This window comes from Dendrobium catenatum, unplaced genomic scaffold (assembly GCF_001605985.2).
Source record: "Dendrobium catenatum unplaced genomic scaffold, ASM160598v2 fragScaff_scaffold_716, whole genome shotgun sequence".
Classification (NCBI taxonomy): domain Eukaryota; kingdom Viridiplantae; phylum Streptophyta; class Magnoliopsida; order Asparagales; family Orchidaceae; genus Dendrobium; species Dendrobium catenatum.
The window spans coordinates 13656434-13675369 of record NW_021319178.1 but is presented as its reverse complement, the minus strand read 5'-3'; the positions used below and the strand labels follow the sequence as shown (position 1 = coordinate 13675369).

The window sequence follows — 18936 nt, the reverse complement described above, 5'->3', positions numbered from 1 at the left end:
TTCGGGAGGTATTAGATTTGACTTATGTTAAAAAAGGTAGAGGTAGACCTAAAAAGACTTGGTTAGAAAATATTAGAAATGATCTTTCTTTGTTAGATTTAGATGAGAATTTGACTTTTAACCGGACACAATGGCGAAAAAGGATTCATGTAGCCGACCCCACGTAGTGGGGGACAAAGGCTTGATGTTGTTGTTGAGGGAACCTTCATCACCTCACTCTAATTTAATCTGTTTTCTGTACTTCTTGTTTAGATATGTGTTGTTAGAAGAGGCCATTCTGTACACATCTTTTTTTGTTTGTGTTGGCTAAATGTTAACAAATGGTTTTGGTTTGCAAGCTAATTTTCACTTCTCTCTTTTGAATTTTTTCTACTTCAACACGTACATATAAATTTAGAATTTTTGCCATGGATGCAAATAAGAATGGTCAAATGCTGGAAATTGTCAAACTGCATGGCAACTATTCCTATGTTGGAGAATGGAATGATTCCATGACCAATGAATATTTTTGAATGAAATGGTTAAAAAGATGCAGAGCTGGTACATTGTTGCGATTCACTTGGCTACATCTGTATCCGTTTTATTTGGAATGCTTGAAGGTTTATTAAGAAAGGCTTAAGTTATTTGTATGCTATGGAAATGTGAATCTAGGGAGAAATTATGATGAACTGCAAAACAATGCAAAAGAGATCAATCACCATAAAAAGAGAATAAGAAAATTTAAGTTGTTCAACTTGAGAGTTGCAAAATAATGTAAAAGAGATCAATCACCATAAAAAGAGAATAACAAAACTTAAGTTGTTCTACTTAACCCTACGTTTATAGGATAGGAGTTGATATTTGATTCACTAACAAAAAGGTCATAAACAGGATGTACAATAAAATCTTACCACCCTAATAGGAAACACTTGTAGATCTCAAGTATTTCCTATCAATCTTCGAAAAACAGCGAGATTCCTTCACAAAATACACACAAAACCACAAAAACAGTAGATAATTTGTATTTTTTTGATGAAAGGAAAACGGAAAATAGCAAGATACACTTGATCCTCAATTCGAGAGGAGGATTGATCTCTCCCAAATCTCTAGACGCCGCTAGAACCCAAAGAAAACCTAAATCTAAGAGATCTCAAATTTCAGCCAAATTCAAGATGCCCTAACCCTAGGAAAACAAAGTATTTAATACATACAAAATCAAAAGGAATTCCCTAAACAGTCCATACATTCAATTTCCCTCCTAATTTTCCTCAAAATTTCTTCCTAAAACCCTCCTGCAAGGCTAGCGGCTCGCGCGGCCTCCTCCCAGGCGGAAAAATTCTGCTGTTTTGCCCTTAAGCCGGTCCCGGCTGGTCCGGTCCAGTGGACCAGTCTAACACACCCCTTTCTAAAATCTGAATGCACTTTCACTTGACAAATTAAAGAGAAACTTCCTTTATCTTAAGGCATGTAAGAGAGAAAGGACTTGTGAGACATAATAAAGAAATATATTAAATAAATATTAGAAAATTACTCACTTTAGGAGTTCCTAAAAAAGTAAGATTTGTTAGTCGTGTGATACTTTGAACTCTTGGAAACAAACTGTTGATTTCCTTCTCTTTCTTTCAAATTCTATCCCATTTTATCTTCTTACTTCTCAACTCCTTTATGAAAAATTAAAGATTGCTTTACGCTTCCATGTCAATTAAGTACCCATACATCAACTTATATAGCCGCTAATCCAATGCAAAGCAATTGGATGTTGAGTCAATACCTAAAAACTCTCCTCATTGACTCAATATTATGACAAAACGTGGATGTCCCCTATAACTTCTCTCCCAGTTCAGCACGGCAAGCTCTTTGAGCACGGAAGGGCTCTGCATTTGCAATTTCATTTGTCTGTAATGTCAATTGAGTTTAATACTTGTGAGAGACCTGGGTAGCACAAACATTGCATTATGAAGTGGCACCACTGAACCTGATTGTGCACCTTCCATTAAATTTTCACATCCCTAAAGCAATCATCTTCTCTCTTTGAATGCTGCAAAGGAAAAGATTGTGCTCTACTTGTGCCTCTAACCTTTATTGTAGCTTGTAATTTAACTCTCTTTTGCTTCTATAAATTGTGATGCTTCATCAAAGTTGTTGAATCCAACATATTAGTACCTGATGTTGCACTTTTTGCATCATATAAAGTCTACCATCTCTTTTTTCATTCATGATAACCAAACACCCTTACAAACTTTTAAATGCTCAAGCGTCACCATAGTACCTGTACTAACAACATTGGTATCGCTTAAGGATATTAAATTCTTTCTTAGATATGTTAACATACTTTACTCCAGTCAATGAAACAATCTTCCTATCATAGTCCATCAACTTTATAGTGTCGTAACTTCAAACCTTGCACATAGGCCCATTTCCCAGATAAATTTGGTTGCAAGAACTTAGTTCTTATAAAATATAGCTAAGGTAGAATGCATTTGACTTGAACAAGTTGAGTTCAATATACATTATTCTTTGCATCAGTCTCTATCAATCTATTCCATTTTGCAACTACATTTGCATATGCTAACTTCTTGTAGTTGTAATTTGCACACTGCTGCTTCTTCTCAAAGCATGAAAATCCCTTTTTATGTATAATTTCATCTTATAGGAAAAGCAAGTAATGTTCTTAAACTTGCTAATAGACTTGATCCTGCTTTGATTAGAAGGGGACCTATACCCATAGGATCTCGACTTGACCAGCAATAAACTCTTAGATGCTTTATCATCTCCTACAAGCTTAATGATCACATCCTTAAAAATAAGTGAATTTTTAACATTCTCCAAACTGATTATATTCTCAATCTCTCATATAACACGATGTCATAAAAGTGCTTGAAAGGAGAAAAGAGCATAATAGTAACAAGACTTAGATCAGCATCATCAAAAACAACAATCACATCAATATTTATGAAATCTTGAATAATAAAATCGAACTCATTCACATGTGATTTATTACATGTATAATACGAGTACTATATTGCATATGAATGAATTAGATTTTATAATTCTAATAAAGTTTTTTGGGAGCCTTTTTGTCATGTTTAAAGATTCCAACATAAGTTTCAAACTTTCTATGATTGTTTCCCTCTAAGACCTCAATTCAGAACTTGTATGCCAACTTGATTGTTAAGAGAGTCATTTCAGTAGTTTTTGTATTTTCCTTTTCCCTCTTAGTTTCAAGTATCTTAGTACACCGAAGTGATTTCACAAGTCTCTATTGGATATCACGCATCTTTAGTTCTCCAAAGACAACCATTTTTTGAGTCATCAAACTTCTCGATCTCAAATTTCATGGTCCTTATAGTTTGTGTAAATCTTCACTCTAATACCCGTTGTTAGGCAGTGCACTTAACTTTATGCTATGGAAGTGTCAAATCATGAATAGATATAATAAACTATGAAGTAATTGAAAAGCGATGAAGTACCATTGAAGGAAATACCAATATTCATGTGGTTTGGCTTAAGTAAGAAGTAAACTTACGTCCACAAGAGAGAAGAGAGTACTTGTTCTTCAAAAAAAGCCACATTTATGACATGGTAAAAGGACACTAATTCTTCCAAACGCTTGATTATACTTTGCTCGATAAAGAATAGAGAAACTTAAGATTTCTTAAAATATTTATGTGATAATATCTTAGGAGAGATATGACATAAAGAAGATTAAATAAATACTAGAACATTACTCCAAAAGTTCCTCAAAAAGATACCATTTGTTCATTAAGATAATAATTCGAACTCTTTCAGCTTTCTCTTTTTTTTTAATCATTCTCTCCCTTTTTTCTCACTTCTTAATTTTTTTCTCAAATAATTCATAAAAAATACTAAAGGTTATCTTATGATTTAATGCAACTTAAGCTTTTATACATCAAATTTTCTAGCCCACTGGCCTAATGAAAAGTTACCTACCTTACTCAAAATCACCTTAAAATTGCTTTTGCATAAAAAGTTTGATATCTATCTTTTAACATGTGATTCATGCATGGATATTGCGTCAAATAGCTAATAAGTTTTGTTTCTATAACATTTGCATTTTGATATTTGATCTTTTACTTTGTTTAAGAAAAGATGTTTTGGACTATGTGATTAATGAAAGGAAGCGCTGTTAAGTTTTCTAACCTTTTATGTAGGTTCGTGTTTCCATTACTATACTTAATTCTAGAAATACACTGTCAATACCTTCCTAGATTTTTTCTAAGGATTTATAATCAGCATCCAAAGTGTTATTTATGGTTTGGTCACAAAAAACGGCAGCCTTTCGATGACCCAGTTAGGAGAGTATATGTATTAGAATTGACTTATGTTAAGAAAAGTAGAGGTAGACTGTTGAAATAAAAGTAATAAAAAAACAGATGGCTGTAGTTGCTTCTCTTCACAGACAGATTCCACCCTTCAGAGTTAAGAAATAAATGAATGAATAAAAATTGGAAAATTCACTGAGAAAGGGATACACTCTATTCTCTTGGTCTCGTTCCGTCAATCTCCCGCACACTCGGCCTGCACCCATCCGAACACCCCACTTCGTACGAATCCTGTCTTCTCATGCTGGGCCCGCTTCCTTACGCCATTCGAATCCCACCGCCTCACTCCGAACCACACCTCCATTACTCATGCTTGCCTCCGTCCGTGCGAAACACCCCACCAACCCGCTCCGTCTGTTGCACACGGGACCAATCCGCTCAGCCCTCCATACCACTCGTACGTTGGCCTACACCTGTCCGTAACCCCATGCAAATCCAGCATCCTGCAGCCCATGTCTTCCATGCGAGTCCGATGCTCACAATCTGTCTGCAGCCTGCTTCCTCTGTTTCAACCAAATACGCACCTTGCTCACCATGAGTAATCCTCCTCAGTCGCTTGTACATACTACTTAAAAGGAAACAATATGCTTGTTGGAGTTGTTTTGGCTCTTGTTCAAAGTCAATAATTAAAACTGTCTATATATGCCACGTCACATAATTAATGATTGCAACTGTTACTCTAAGTAATTGAAGTAAAAATCCATGTAATTAAATCAATCTTACAACAAACAGGTATCATGATTTAACGAAGACCAGCATTGTCGATCTTAGATCCGGACAAGAATGTGCAAATTGAAGATCCTCGTGCCACAATCTTAGATCCGACCAAGAAGAAATTAAATTGAAGCCCTCGGGTTATCGATCTTAGATCCGGCCGGGAAGAAATCAAATAGAAGACCTTACATCGTCGTATCTTACATCCGGCCAGGAAGAACCAACGATAAGTGTCGTCTCAACCTCCCTTTGCAGGAAGAACCAACTTAAACTTTTTTTTGTGGGTAGGGGTCGCCGAAATGATGCTGAATTTTTGAGAAAAAAATTTAATTAAAATAAATTAATTATGAGCAGCAGGTACATCTGACTCAAAGACCTGCGCCGTTGATCTTAGATTTGGCCAGAAATGTTCAAATTGAAGACCTCGCGCCATCATATCTTAAATCCGGCTGGGAAGAAATTAAACTGAAGGTCTCTCGCCATCATTTCTTAGATCTGGTCGGGAAGAACCAATTACAAGTGCCATCTCTACCTCCCTTCGCTTGGAGGGAATGCAAAGAGGTTGTTGAATTTTCTTAAAAAAAAAAGAAAAAGAAATTGGAGAGCAGTTGGAGAGCTTTTGAAAAGCAATTTGATTAATTAATTTTAATTTTTGGAAAACTTTTTTTGAAACATATTTTAATATTTTAATTAATGAATTAGTTAATTAATTAAAAAATCTCTTTTAATTAATTGATTAATTAATTCAAGAATTTAAAATATCATAAATTTAAAAGTTCTTCTAATTAATTAATTAAGTAAAAAAAATTAAGAGAAGAATATAGAGAGCATAAAATCAATATTTGCACTAAAAACTCTCTCTAGTGCAACGGTCCAGCTGACCGAAACTCAAACTCCAAATCAAAACTAAAACAAAGTCACACTCAAAGCCTAAAATTCCAAACAAGCTCCTAGCAATGTGGGCTCCAAATCCTTGCAAGCAAATAAAAATACAAGTTAGAGTCTGCAAGTTTAAAAAAAAATGCTATAACAAAACTAAAATACCTAAGCAAAAGAAGAACTGCTGAAGCAAGAATAACAATGTCGAGGTGGAAGAAAAGTGAAACAACCAAGTAGCTGCTGTTAAAACTCGTGTCAAAGCAAACTTAATAGATGACTTCTAAGTGAAGTAGTAAATTCTAATCAAATTAATTTGTTAGAAAATCTTTCAAGGGAAGTAAAATAACCCTAAACAAGTTTATAGGCAACTTTCAATGAAAGTCGCAAGGCTATCCAAAAACTGAAAACTACAGGCAACATTCAATGAAAGTCGTAAAACCTATCGAAAACCTGAAATCTACAGGCAACTTCCAATGGAAGTCGTAAGACCTGCTATTTGGAAAAATTGCTAAGAGAAGTGTTAAACCCTCCAACTATGATTAACAGTCAACTTTCAATGAAAACTGTAAGACCTATCCAAAATCTAAACTAGCATGATACTTTCAATGGAAGTAGTAAGACTGTCATAAATAAAACCTACATGCTTCTTTCAAGAAAAGTAGTATGACCTATCTCCACCCTTTATATGCTACTTCCTAGGAAAGTCGTAAGTTCTATCTCTTCCTAATACAAGCAATATGACCAACCTCAAATTAAAACTAACAAACAACTTATAATGGAAACCATAAGACATCCAAAAACAAAACCATAGGCAACTTTTAATGTAAGTCGTTAGACCTATCCAAAAATCAATGTATTAGACATCTTCCAAGGGAAGCAATAGGACCTACCTCAAATAAAAACTCCAGACAATTTTCAACCAAAGCCGTAAGACTTATCCAAATCAAAATTACAGGCCACTTTCAAGCGAAGCAGTAAGACCTATTGTTTAAGAAACTTCTAAATGAAATAAGAATTCCCAAAGTCAAATTACCAGACAACTCCTAAGTGGATCCATAAGCCTCAAACCAAATTCAAATTATCGAGTAGTTCTAAACGAAAACGTAAGCCCCAAACTAAACCAAATTATCGGGCAACTCCTTCATGAAGCCGTAAGTCCCATTCTAAATCAAATATATGAGCAGGTTCTAAACGAAGTCGTAAGCCCCAAATTAAACCAAATTACCAGACAACTTTTAAACGAAGTCGTAAGCCCCAAACTAAATCAAATTTTCGGGCAACTCTTAAATGGAGCTGTAAGCCCCATCTTAAATCAAACATACGGGCAACTCCTAAACGGAGTCTTAAGCCCCCTGAGAGGAGGCAACCTATGATAGTCAATCAAATTCCCTGGATGCTACAACTAATGGCTTATTAGCTTTGGTAGATCGAGATTTACGATATTCTTGGGATGACGAAATTACAGAATTTTGATCGGGGCTGCATTCATCCCTCACTAATGAGTCTAAAGCGTAAGCTATGCTAAAGTGATTCATCCTTAATCAAAAGTTCTCTCCTACTAAGTAAGAGGAGTAATTAACTATCAGGGTTTGAGCTCATAGAAAGTAAGGACCCATATTTAAATAAACTCCAATACAATCTGTTTTAAGAAGAATGAAATCTTAAGTTTGAAAAGTGAGATGCATGCCTTAGCGTCATTTTTGTTGACCGAACATAGACCTAAAAAGACTTGGTTAGAAAATATTAGAAATGATCTTTCTTTATTAGATTTAATGAGAATTTGACTTTTAACATGACACAATGAAGAAAAAGAATTCATGTAGCCGATTCCACATAGTGGGATAAATGTTTGATGTTGTTATTGTTGTTGTAGTATCTGTCAGCCATGTGGGCACCCAATGTGAATTATAGATCTGCCTATTTGTCAACAAGTAAATAAAAAACCAACTTGTATAATTGTTTAGTTGCTTTGGTAGGGTTTACATGCAAAAAGTTTTCCCCATGGACCTGAAGATCTAGATTTACATGCAAAAAGTTTTCCCCATGGACCTGAAGATCTAGATTAATAAGATCTCATTAAAATTAAAAAAAAAAAAGATTTCACATCACGCTATATTTGATTTTAGAATGTTTTTAAAAGCTGAGTTAAAAGGATGTAATGGTTCCAACTTCTTTCGCATTAAACTTGTATATTCTTCACATTCATGTGGTGTAGGAATTGGGATGTTTTAGATAATATCATTTTCATCAAAATTCAAGTCCCTTCCCCTGAAATGAGAAGAGAAATCTTGGAATCCAATTCTACGAAAACCTATGGTAATGCATTGATATTATAGGTGTGCATTTCTCGTAGGTTCAAGAAGACAATTCTACTATTATATTTTAGGATGCGAGATTAGCACTAATTTTGAAATAGCAAATTTCCGTGGATAAGCAAATAGTGATTTGGCCTTGGATTGCGTGTAGAAAGGTAGCAACTTTCCTTCATTTTCACATAGGTTCATTTCAAAAGTTATGCTTTTTGTCTTTCTTGACGCATGTGCAATTGGCTACTATTGTTTATATATTGGCAAAGTTTCTTACGTCAAAGCAAATATTAGCTGCTATTTTCCATTTTGATATTTTGCTTCCACTTCAAGTTATTTGGCACTTTGCTATAATAAACTGGCTACTGAGCATGGGTTTGAAGATCAATGGTTGTTAAATTTGAGATTGAGATGTTTAATAATTTTGGACTATGGATAATCAAGGTTGTTAAGAAGATCCGATTGGTTGGTAGAAATCTTTGTGAATACATTCAAGGAGTGATTGCCAGTTGTGTTGGAACATCATATCATGGGTCAAACCAAAAGTGTTGGCTTCTTGATTGCAACGAAAAACTCAGACGGATCATATTTTCATTGCATAATCTAAGTCCTAGATTATACCATTGCAACACATTCAACGTAAGGAGCCGACCACTTTGAATATTTGAAAATTTTGTAGCAAATGCACTTTTATATTGATGGATCCATATTTATGTGCAACATATGTGGTTTGGTGGACTTGTAAGTTTTAAGATATGCGGTGCTAGTCCTTATGGTTTTTGGAGTTTAGAGTGCTCATATTGAGAGGAGATGTGAGATTTAATTTACCAATTTAAATCAATTGGAAAATTATAATATTGACTCAATTGACCCTACCCTATGGTGTCTGAGGAAATAGGATAAATGCTATTTTGGAAATAGCAAATCCCTGTATGTATGCAAATCTCAATCCGGTCTCAAATTGTGTAAAAAGGTTGCTACTATCCTTTATCTTTCGTACTGCTTCATCTCGTAATCAGTAATGACTTCTTTCTTGACGTGCGTGCAATTGGCTGCTAGTATCTGTGTAGTCGTAAGTTTCCTATAGGATTTCTTTGGCTAAAGCGAAGATTGGAGGCTTCCACAACGTACTCTCATTACTTATCATTTTAACTTCGGAAATGTCTCTTTTTTCCTCACATGCCCCTTTGCCAGCCAGTGATATTGGGTGGATTTTCTAGTGTTCAATGGCAGCGATATTCATGTTTTGAAGGAATGGCAATAATATTCTTGTGGAATAAAAAATGTTGTTGCTGTTTTAAGTTGTGGTCATAGTCGTCATCATCATTATTATTCTCATAAGAACTCTTTTTTGTTGGCTACTATATTCAAATCAAAATTTCATTTATGCAATCAAATTTTATAGCAAATGAACGACAGAAGCAGAGTCTGAGGGATTATTTGTTATTACTCACAAATGTGTAATTGATGAAAAAATGTCTAAGAATATGTTAGATCGGTCCAAGATGGGCCAGTCCAATCGACCCAACACCGGGGCCGGCCTCTAGTGTATTACAGGCAGACCAAGCACGCCGCCGGCTCCCTTGTAGGGCCTATGATTTGAATGCAAATTTTAAAAAGAGGGGGCGATTTACGAGGGAATTAATTTTGGGAGGGGTTGTTTAGTAATTATCATTATATTTATACTCTCAAAATATGAGGGAAAGGGTTAGAGTTATGTTATGTTTTGGTTGAATTTTGTTTTCTCTTATGTTGCTTGGGCTCTAGCTGCCAGCTGGAGATTGAGAGAGTCGGATCGTCCTCTTGAATTGAAGATCTATTGTATCTTGTTTGTTTTCTTTCATCTTTAATCAATTATCAAGTTTCTCTAGTGTTTTGCCATCAAATTTCTCTCAATTTTTATTTTTATATTGCTAAAATTCTAAATTTATGTTAAGAACTTTTGATTTATGCAAGTATTTCCTGTCAAATTGGTATCAGAGTGCTTTCTTGGGCGGAAAACAAGTTATCTTCACTATTTTTGCGATTATTCAATTAATGGCAGCAAAGTAGATGGAGGCATTGGAGGGCGCGATGGAACAACTGAAAGTTGGAGTAGAGGAAAAATATTCCGGGGTGGACGGAAGACTTTTAACCATCGAGAATTGCTTTGGAAACTTTGAAGAGATGATGAAAATGATGTTTGAGATGCAATCAAAAGCATCACCGACGATTCCTAGGGTGGAACCATGAGGAAGGAGATCCAGGAGGATAACGATCAATTAGAGAGTGTTTCTATCAAGGACCGCCATGTGGGGCCCCGTTGATGGGCGAGTTAGGGTATCCCGAAAGGAGCACAACAAGGATGGAAGCCGACCCCTTTGGGAAACTACTCAGGCGTGGGGAGAGGTGGAATAGAGAAGGATATGGTTGGGGGGAGCTATGGGGTCAAACTTAACCGAGGAAGGAAAGGAATCGCACCATCGCTACACTGGAGGAACTAATGTGGGAAGAAACCATTGAGGTTGGATGTGAGAGAAAGGAAGCTAAAGATGCCGGTCTTTGAAGGGGAGGATGCTCAGGGTTGGGTGTCACGACCTGGCTCGGTACGCTCGCATAGGCGAGGCGGGAACGGAGATCAGACAGTAGAAATTAAAAATCTTCACATTCTAATATACAAAATATCTCCAAATCATAAAGAAAGAGCCACTATAAATGCCAAGTAAAAATTTTTTTCTTTCTATTCATCATTCAATATAACAACATAGCAATTTAAACATAAAGGTTCCAAAACATAAAAGATATTCAAAAATCTTTCCTTACAATTCATCTTGAGTCATTCTAACCCAAAATATCAAAAATAAAAAAAGAACATATCGTCTGTCGTCTCCCTATGATGGTACGTAAAGGGTGGTCTATCCACCATTATCTTTTATCGGGTTTTCCTGAAAAGTGTCTCATAAGTAGGGTGAGTCACAACTCAGTAGATAAAATGTCATTCAATTTAAATTTAGAGACAAGGAAAGAACTAGAACATGCTTTTACTTCTCAATAAATGAACATTCGACATATCATAACATATTGTCTAAAGTGAACATGCCTCTAAATCAACCTTTAAGTTCTCTTTCGTTGCATAAACTTGCAATTCTTTCTCCTTAAGCATTCATGCCTCATTAGATGCCTCATATGCATTTAACATAAAGATATAATATCATATTAACATAATATTTATCATCCGTCTCGGAATGATCATTTGTACTGATCAGGTACACATTTAATTGGACACCTTTACCATTTGGTTATAACGAACCCCTTTATCATTTGGCTCAAAAGAGCTCTTTTACCATTAACTTAAAACAGCCCCTTTACCATTGATACTTCCGCATCAAACATGTACATGCAAATATTCCTTATTTATTTATAAAATAGGCTTATGCATACCATTCATGCGTATGTTCTCATATGAAATTACATGTTTGCTACTTACATGAGAAAAGAGATACACGCAAATGTATGTTGCATGTAGGAGAAGGCATATGTAATACTTGTAAAGAAAGAAACATGAACTTTACCATTTGGTTCTAACAATGTATACGAATTTTGCATTTGTATCATGTGATCATGAGCTTCTATATAAAAACATGCTAGCTATAAATGATACAACAAATAGCATAAAGAGAAATACCATTTCTACATGTTTGCATTTAAAGAACTTTTTAAATTTAAAAAAATTTCATTTTACCTACCTCACCACGGTGTGATTCGTCAAATATCCTTACGAACCCTTCCCTTTATGCGATCAATATCTACAAGAGATATACATAAAGTGTAAACATTAATTTGTTCTCTCTTAAACTTCTAAAAACTCTAATCTATGAACATGGAACTCATTCATACACCTTAAGCTTTTGAATTAACACTTTTTCCAATTCATGATAAATACCATTTTTTATTTCCTCTAAATTGGGGCTTAATCATAAATCTGGCATTTTGGAAACCTCCTTCAATTCCTTTGCTCACCTCATGCATACAAATCCTCTCTTTCACTTAAACATAAGTTAACATACAATAGATTTTTGGAATTTTCTAAATTAAAATATAGAAAAAAAAATTTTGGGCTAAAGCTCTAATATTTGCTTTTAAACCTTCCTAAGTTTATTAGGAACCAACAAACTTAAAGGTTTTCATGATTTTGGAAAATCTTAAATCTTGGAACATGAAAAATTCTTCTTACAAAAAAAAAAACTAGCTTCACAAATAAGCTCCTTAACATCATTAGAAAACTTTCCTACAAAGCCATTTTGAAAGAATACGAAAATCGGATAAAACTCTAAATATTAGAATCCATATTTTTCAAGAAATCATCTCATTTTTGTGTTTAAAAACATCCTCTAAATTTTCCATATCTTTATCTTAAAGAAATTTTGAGTTTTCACAAAACCATTAGATTTTCCCCCTTAGAGAAAACTCCATAAAGAATGAGAAAAATCTTATAAACAACATATCTTAACCTTTCTTACGATTTCCCTTCAATCCTCCTCGCAAACCACTGCCGGAAACCGCCCCTAAGACAACCGTCGCCTCCTTCCCGTGCTTCTTCCGCTCGGTTCGAGCCACAAGAAAGAAATGGAGACCGAAACATTTTGGTTCCCTAATAAGAGTGGGCATTGGGTTTTAAAACAAAAGGTCTTAAATGCTCTTACTTAAAATTATTTCCACTTACAAGACACTAGGGGCAATCTTGTTATGTTGAGACTGTGATAAATTTTTTTGCTTCCAGTGTTGTGAAACCAGGAATTTGAATCTCAGAAAATTAATAAAAGTTTGTTAAAGTAGTGAAAGTTCAATCTTAATGATTTTCTTAGTTGAAACTTCAAGAAAGATCTCAGAATTTAACCAAATCTAGGCAAGTAATACCGCTAAGTTAGCAAGATCTATAAAATAACAACGGCAATAAGTAGTAGTGCAAATGAAAAGCCAACAAGAATCCAACGGTTAACAAAGCGATTGTCTCACCTTGAGGCTACGCTCATTTATCTACTTCTAGGGTTGTTGGAAGAAGAACCACACAAGAGATGAAACCACTCCGAGGGCGACGGTGCCGGAGATCCGTAGGGAAGGAGAGGAAGTCGCCGGATGTGGAGGTGGTGTGGAAGGTCGGCCGTCGATGGTCCACACGTAGTCCGGACGTTGTCTATCAATAACTTGGATGAGGGTCGGGAGGATCCGATCCAAGTAATCTCCCACGGTGTCTTCATCGGATTCAAATCCTGCGTCAAAGAACGGCGATCGTAGTACGTCGAGATTGCCTTGGGCATCAAACACAAGTCCCCATTCTAGCTCGGGATCCGCCATGCGACATGGAGTGATGATGGGTGGCCACCAAGAGAAGTTCTCCCAAAGGGGAAGGTGGAAGTCGGCGGGTGTAGAGGGGAGGGGAGGCCGGCGGTGGAGTTAAGGTGAAAGGGGGAGTTGGGTTTTGGAAAACTGAAATTAAATTCAGTTTTAGGGATTTTGGAGGGAGAGATTTGAATTTCAAATTCAAGCTTTAATTGCAATTAATTCCTTAATGAGGGAATTAATTGGGGAAAAGCCCATTGAAGGCCGGCGGCAAGGAGAGAGGAGGGGAGAGAGCTAGCTGTGAAAATTGAAATAAATTTCAGTTTTAAATGTGATGGGAGGGAAATCCAAGTGAAATCAAATTCAAATTTCAATTAGATTTAGAGGAGTAATGAGGGCAATTAGTGGGGAGCCAAATAGGAGGGGCGGCGGGATGAATAGAGGGAGAGAAATTTCGGGAGAGAGGGAGGGGGTTTCCAAAAATAAAACGATGACTAGGAAAATTTTAAATTAAATCCAAAACCAATTTAATTTTAAAATTTTGGATTCATTCGAAACTTTCCATAAATAGAAATTTCTAAATTTGGAAAGAAATTGAAATTTGAAATTCAAATTTCAATGGAGGGTTGGGGAGGGAGAAGTGAGGGTGGTGGTAGAGAGGGAGGAAGGCCGGCGGCAAGGTGGCCGGCCAGTGAGGCTAGGGAGGCCGGCGGTGAGGGATCCCAAGGAGGCGACAAACGTGGAGGGGGGCCGGCTTCTTCCAACTCGTTGGTATGAACGACGCTCTTTGTGGATGAGGGGGAGATCTACGGATGTAAACACTAAGAGAATTCACAAAGAGATCTCAATTGAAGAACTCACTAAGAGATCTTCTTGAACTCACAAAGAGAACAAATGGTAGAAAATTTTCATTCAATCAATAATCCATACAATATAATGATCAAGCGCTTATATAGGCTCATCGAAAATAAAGAAAATAAAAGACGATATTGCCCTTGGGCTACAACAAACACTAATTCCCTCATAGGGGTACAAATGGAAAAACATGAAATAAAATGACATGACTAAAATAAAGCATAAAAAATAAAGCTGCTGAATCATGACCGTCGCTCGACGACCCCTCCGGTGGTACGTATGTCGGAATGTCCTACGGATGTCCTCATCATCCAGAATACATGAAATTCAATATGGGTTCTTTATACCGATTCACTCAGAATTTTGCGCACTATTTTATGAAATTTACTGCGTCGAATTTTGACTACTTCAAAATTTTGACTAATTTCGTCGCGGCGCATCGAAATGCATGCGACACCGAAAATTGTTATTTTTTTCGGGTTTTACATTGGGTGTATTGGGTGGAACATTACTTTGCTATCAGCGGGCTGACTGAAGGAAAAAAATCTCATGGCGGAAGGTCTATGTTTGGAAGGGAAAATCCTAGCCTAGTTCCAATGGAGGGAGGCTAGGCATTCGATTTACTCATGGGGAGAATTTAAAGAGTGCTTGTTAAAACGTCCAAGCCATTCGAGAAGGAGAGCCATGAGCAGTTCTATGCCTTAGCTCAGGAGAGTACAATTATAGAGCATCGAGAGAACTTTGAGTTGCTGTCAGGGAGACTGAGGGGAATCTTTGAGAAAGGATTGGAGGGGAATCTCTAAGGAAGGATTGGAGGGGAATCTCATGAAGGGGCTTAGAGAGGATATATGGGCAGAACTTGGGGTACTAAGGCCTAGGGGGCTGAGAGAAACGATGGAGCTTGGTTAGAGGGTGGAGGAAAATATATAAGAGGAAGAAGGCTGACAGAAGCAACATCATGGGAGGGGCGTATCGGAGAACCCCTACAACTCTAGCACACATAACCTAGATAATATCCTTTTAGAGAGAAGCTCCTAGGGAAAAGAGCGATGGAGCTCCCCTGGAGGGAAACTTCAAGCGACTCACAGAAGCGGAGGTGCAGGATAAACGGGCCAATGGGTTATATTTTAGATGTGATGAAAAATACACGTTGGGGCATATGTCTAAGGACCGAACTCTTCATGTTCTCACAATCTGTGATGACGAGGAAGCTCAGGAGGGAGGTTGGAGCGAGGCATTGGCAGAGGAGGAAAAATTGCATTTAGACATCGCTAAGGTCTACTTAAACTCAGTAGTGGGATTCGTACTTGTCAACAACGAATGATGCAGCACGACGCAAAGTTTCCCATGGAGCTATGGCGCATAGCGCATGACACAAAATAAAAAATAAAAAAAAAATATTTATATAGATCATTTTTTAGAGTATCGATCAAGTTGGGTAAGGCTTGGTTGAATATGTTTGTGGGCCAAAGTTCAAACCATTAAAGCGAGTTTCAAGTTCGTTCAAAATATCTACTAAAATAAAGTATGAATAAAGTTTAATAAAATCCAACTAAATTATTTTAATTATATCAAATAATTTTAAAATTAATTATGACATTATTTTAGAAATTAAAATATATCAATATTAAAACTATCTATAATTATATTTAAAAAATCCCTAAAATTCAAATTGCGTGCGCTGTGGCGCAAATGACGTGCGCAAACTTAAACGTGTGTCGTTCCATGCAGCTGGCGTTGTAGGTGCGACGTGCTGCGCCATGCGCCATGGCGCATGCCATTTTGCGCCATTGACATATATGGTGGGATTCACTCCGAATCACACTATGAGGGTGAGAGAAGAAATAGCAGACAAGGAGGTAGTGATGTTGATGAATTGTGGGCTACCCATAATTTTATCTCCAGCCAGGTCATAGATCAATTGGGGATGAAATTGGTGAATGCAGAGTGCTATTGGGTGATGATAGGAACTGGGAAGATGGAGATAAGTAGAGGGGTGTGGAAGGGAGTGTCCTGATCATACAGGGGATCTAGGTGAGTGACGATTTTCTCTCATTGGAGCTGGGGAGCACTTATGTCATCATGTGGATGAGATGGCTGTAGACCCTCGGGGATACTAGGGTGAATTGGGGGACGTCGATAATGGAATTGATGGTGGAAGGGAAAATGATGGTGATTAAGGGAGATACATGACTCTCCAAAGCCACGATGTCTCAAAAAACTATGATTAAGGGAGATACATGGCTCTCCAAAGCCATGGTGTATTAGAGAGGATTGGAGCAGCGGCGTACCGCTACTATACATCCAGTGTTCCACGTGTCCCAATTGAAGAGAGCTATTGGGGATCATGCTGTTAGCTCAATTACTTGTGACACAGACATAGGTTTTAGAGGGAGTTATTAGAATCACTGGAGTTGAGTGGGTCCCGATAGGTTGATGAAGGGACTAAGGAGGTTATGATGAAATGGAAAAACTTACCAGATTATGACATCATCTGGGAGTCATATGAGAGGGTGAAACATCAGTTTGCATCCTTTCACCTTGAGGACAAGATGATTCTTTGAGGGGGGTATTGTTAGACTGATCCAGCCAGCCTAGCACTAGGGTCGGCCCTTGGTGTATTTCGGGTGGACCAAGCAAGCCGCCGGCACCCTTGTGGGGCCCATGATTTGAATGCTAATTTAAATAAGCGAGGGCAGTTTACAAGGGAATTAATTTTGGGTTCTTGCCGCCGACTAGAGATGGGGAGAGCTGGATCTTCCTCTCGAATTAAAAATTCATTGAAACTTGTTTGTTTTCTTCCATCTTTCATCAATTATTAAGTTTCCCTAGAGCCTTGCCATCAAATTTCTCTCAAATTCTATTTTTATATTGCTGAAATTTCAAATTTCTGCCAAGATCTTTTGATTTCTGCAAGTATTTTCTATCATGATAGCCTTCCCGGTACAGTGGTTCTCTTCCGCTGAGCATTACTAGTGCTTGTCATTAGGTTTTTGTCCGGTCATTGGAAAGTTTATGTTGCAATTTCAGTATATTTCCTCAAGGAATTTGCTTGCTTATAGCTAAAACGCTGGAATAGTAGTCGTTCTATTCCATACAGAAATTCGTTGTTTCGATGATTATTAAGTGCATCTTTTCTTATTTAGTTGGGATGCCTAACCAAAAAAAAAAAGAACCTATGACAGGCTAGGTGGAAGCAAGAACATAAAGCTAAGGGAGATGTGCTCTTGCTACTCAAGTCGAAACGAAAAGAAAGAGAGCAAATTGAGGCTTCCGGAAAATCAAAGGAGAATGAGATAACAATTGAAGCAGAACATGAACTTCAGAGATTGAAAAATGATATAAGGAGGCTTGAACTTCAGATAACACAGTTGAGGTTAACAACAGATTCTTCAAAAATGGCAGGCTTTGGATGGGTTGCTAATGGCAGTTATGCTTCAAGACTTGCAGATGTAGGAAAAAGTAAACACGCCGCCCATTCAATCACAAAACTTTTTGATATCCAGGATCAAGGAGATGAAGATTTGCAACGGGAAAGAGAATGTGTTATGTGCATGAGTGAGGAGGTGTCTGTAGTTTTCCTTCCCTGTGCTCATCAAGTTATTTGTAGTACATGCAACGAGCTTCATGAAAGGCAAGGCATGAAGGATTGCCCTTCCTGTAGGACTACCATTCAGCGAAGGATCTCCATTCGCCCTGCAGAATTTATAAGCTAAGTATACTCTCCATTTATCATTCTAGTTGCGATTTCAGAATAATGCTTTGCCTGAACTTTGGAATTGAATAATTCAACAAGAAAGGATTTTGTCATTAGGTTTCAAACAATCAATTTCTTGATAAACTTAGTGGGATGTATTGTTGCATCTGCTACTTGTTTAAATTTCTAAGAGCCAATCCAGAAAAATGCTGTTAAATTACAAACACGCTCACAATAAAAAACACATTCATATCTTTCTCTCTGCTTGTGTTTTAAAATCTTATACAGTACCATCCTTCTTTTATATGTTCATTTGTTCGATTGCTATTTTAAAAGATTCTGAAGTCGTGAATAACCTTCTCAGCCTTTTGGTAAGGAAAAAATATTTTGTACAAGCTGGCGTTCGGAGGCCAATCAAAATGCGTCACTTCATTTTTTTTCTCGGTACCGGTGCTTAGTACCGCTCGGTACTGATTGATGTGGCACGTTCTGATTAATCTTCGGATCGTCCGGTGTCCGCACAGAATAATTTCACGTTGGTAAGGGTCCCCAATGTTGACCGATTATTTCTCGTAATTAGCAGTTTTGCGACAAGTGTAATATTTCTCGCTCTCTCTATTCCTCAAATCAATGCTCACATTTTGCGAAAAAAACTATCATGTGCGGACATCGGATACCAATCAGAACGCGCCACCTCTGGACCGTCCGATGTTCACACATACTAACTTCTCCATTTAGAGATTTGCCTTTAATTTGCTTAATTTTAATTATTAATTTCTTATTAATGTAAATTTTAAAGTGATGTTCGTTAAATATAAGATATTTAAAAATAAATTTCTATAAT

General features: G+C 36.9%; 1 protein-coding gene across 3 annotated transcripts in view; it reads left to right on the top strand.

The window, feature by feature from the left end:
* Positions 1–18354, top strand: part of LOC110100803 (putative E3 ubiquitin-protein ligase RF298) — a 29387-nt gene extending 11033 nt beyond the window's left edge. For all 3 annotated transcript variants that reach the window (XM_020828473.2, XM_020828474.2, XM_020828472.2), the window contains exon 4: positions 17581–18354. In XM_020828473.2, coding sequence (XP_020684132.1) covers positions 17581–18111 — 531 coding nt within the window. In that variant the 3' untranslated portion in view covers positions 18112–18354. The remainder of the gene's footprint in view (positions 1–17580) is intronic.
* The last annotated feature ends 582 nt before the right edge of the window (positions 18355–18936 follow it).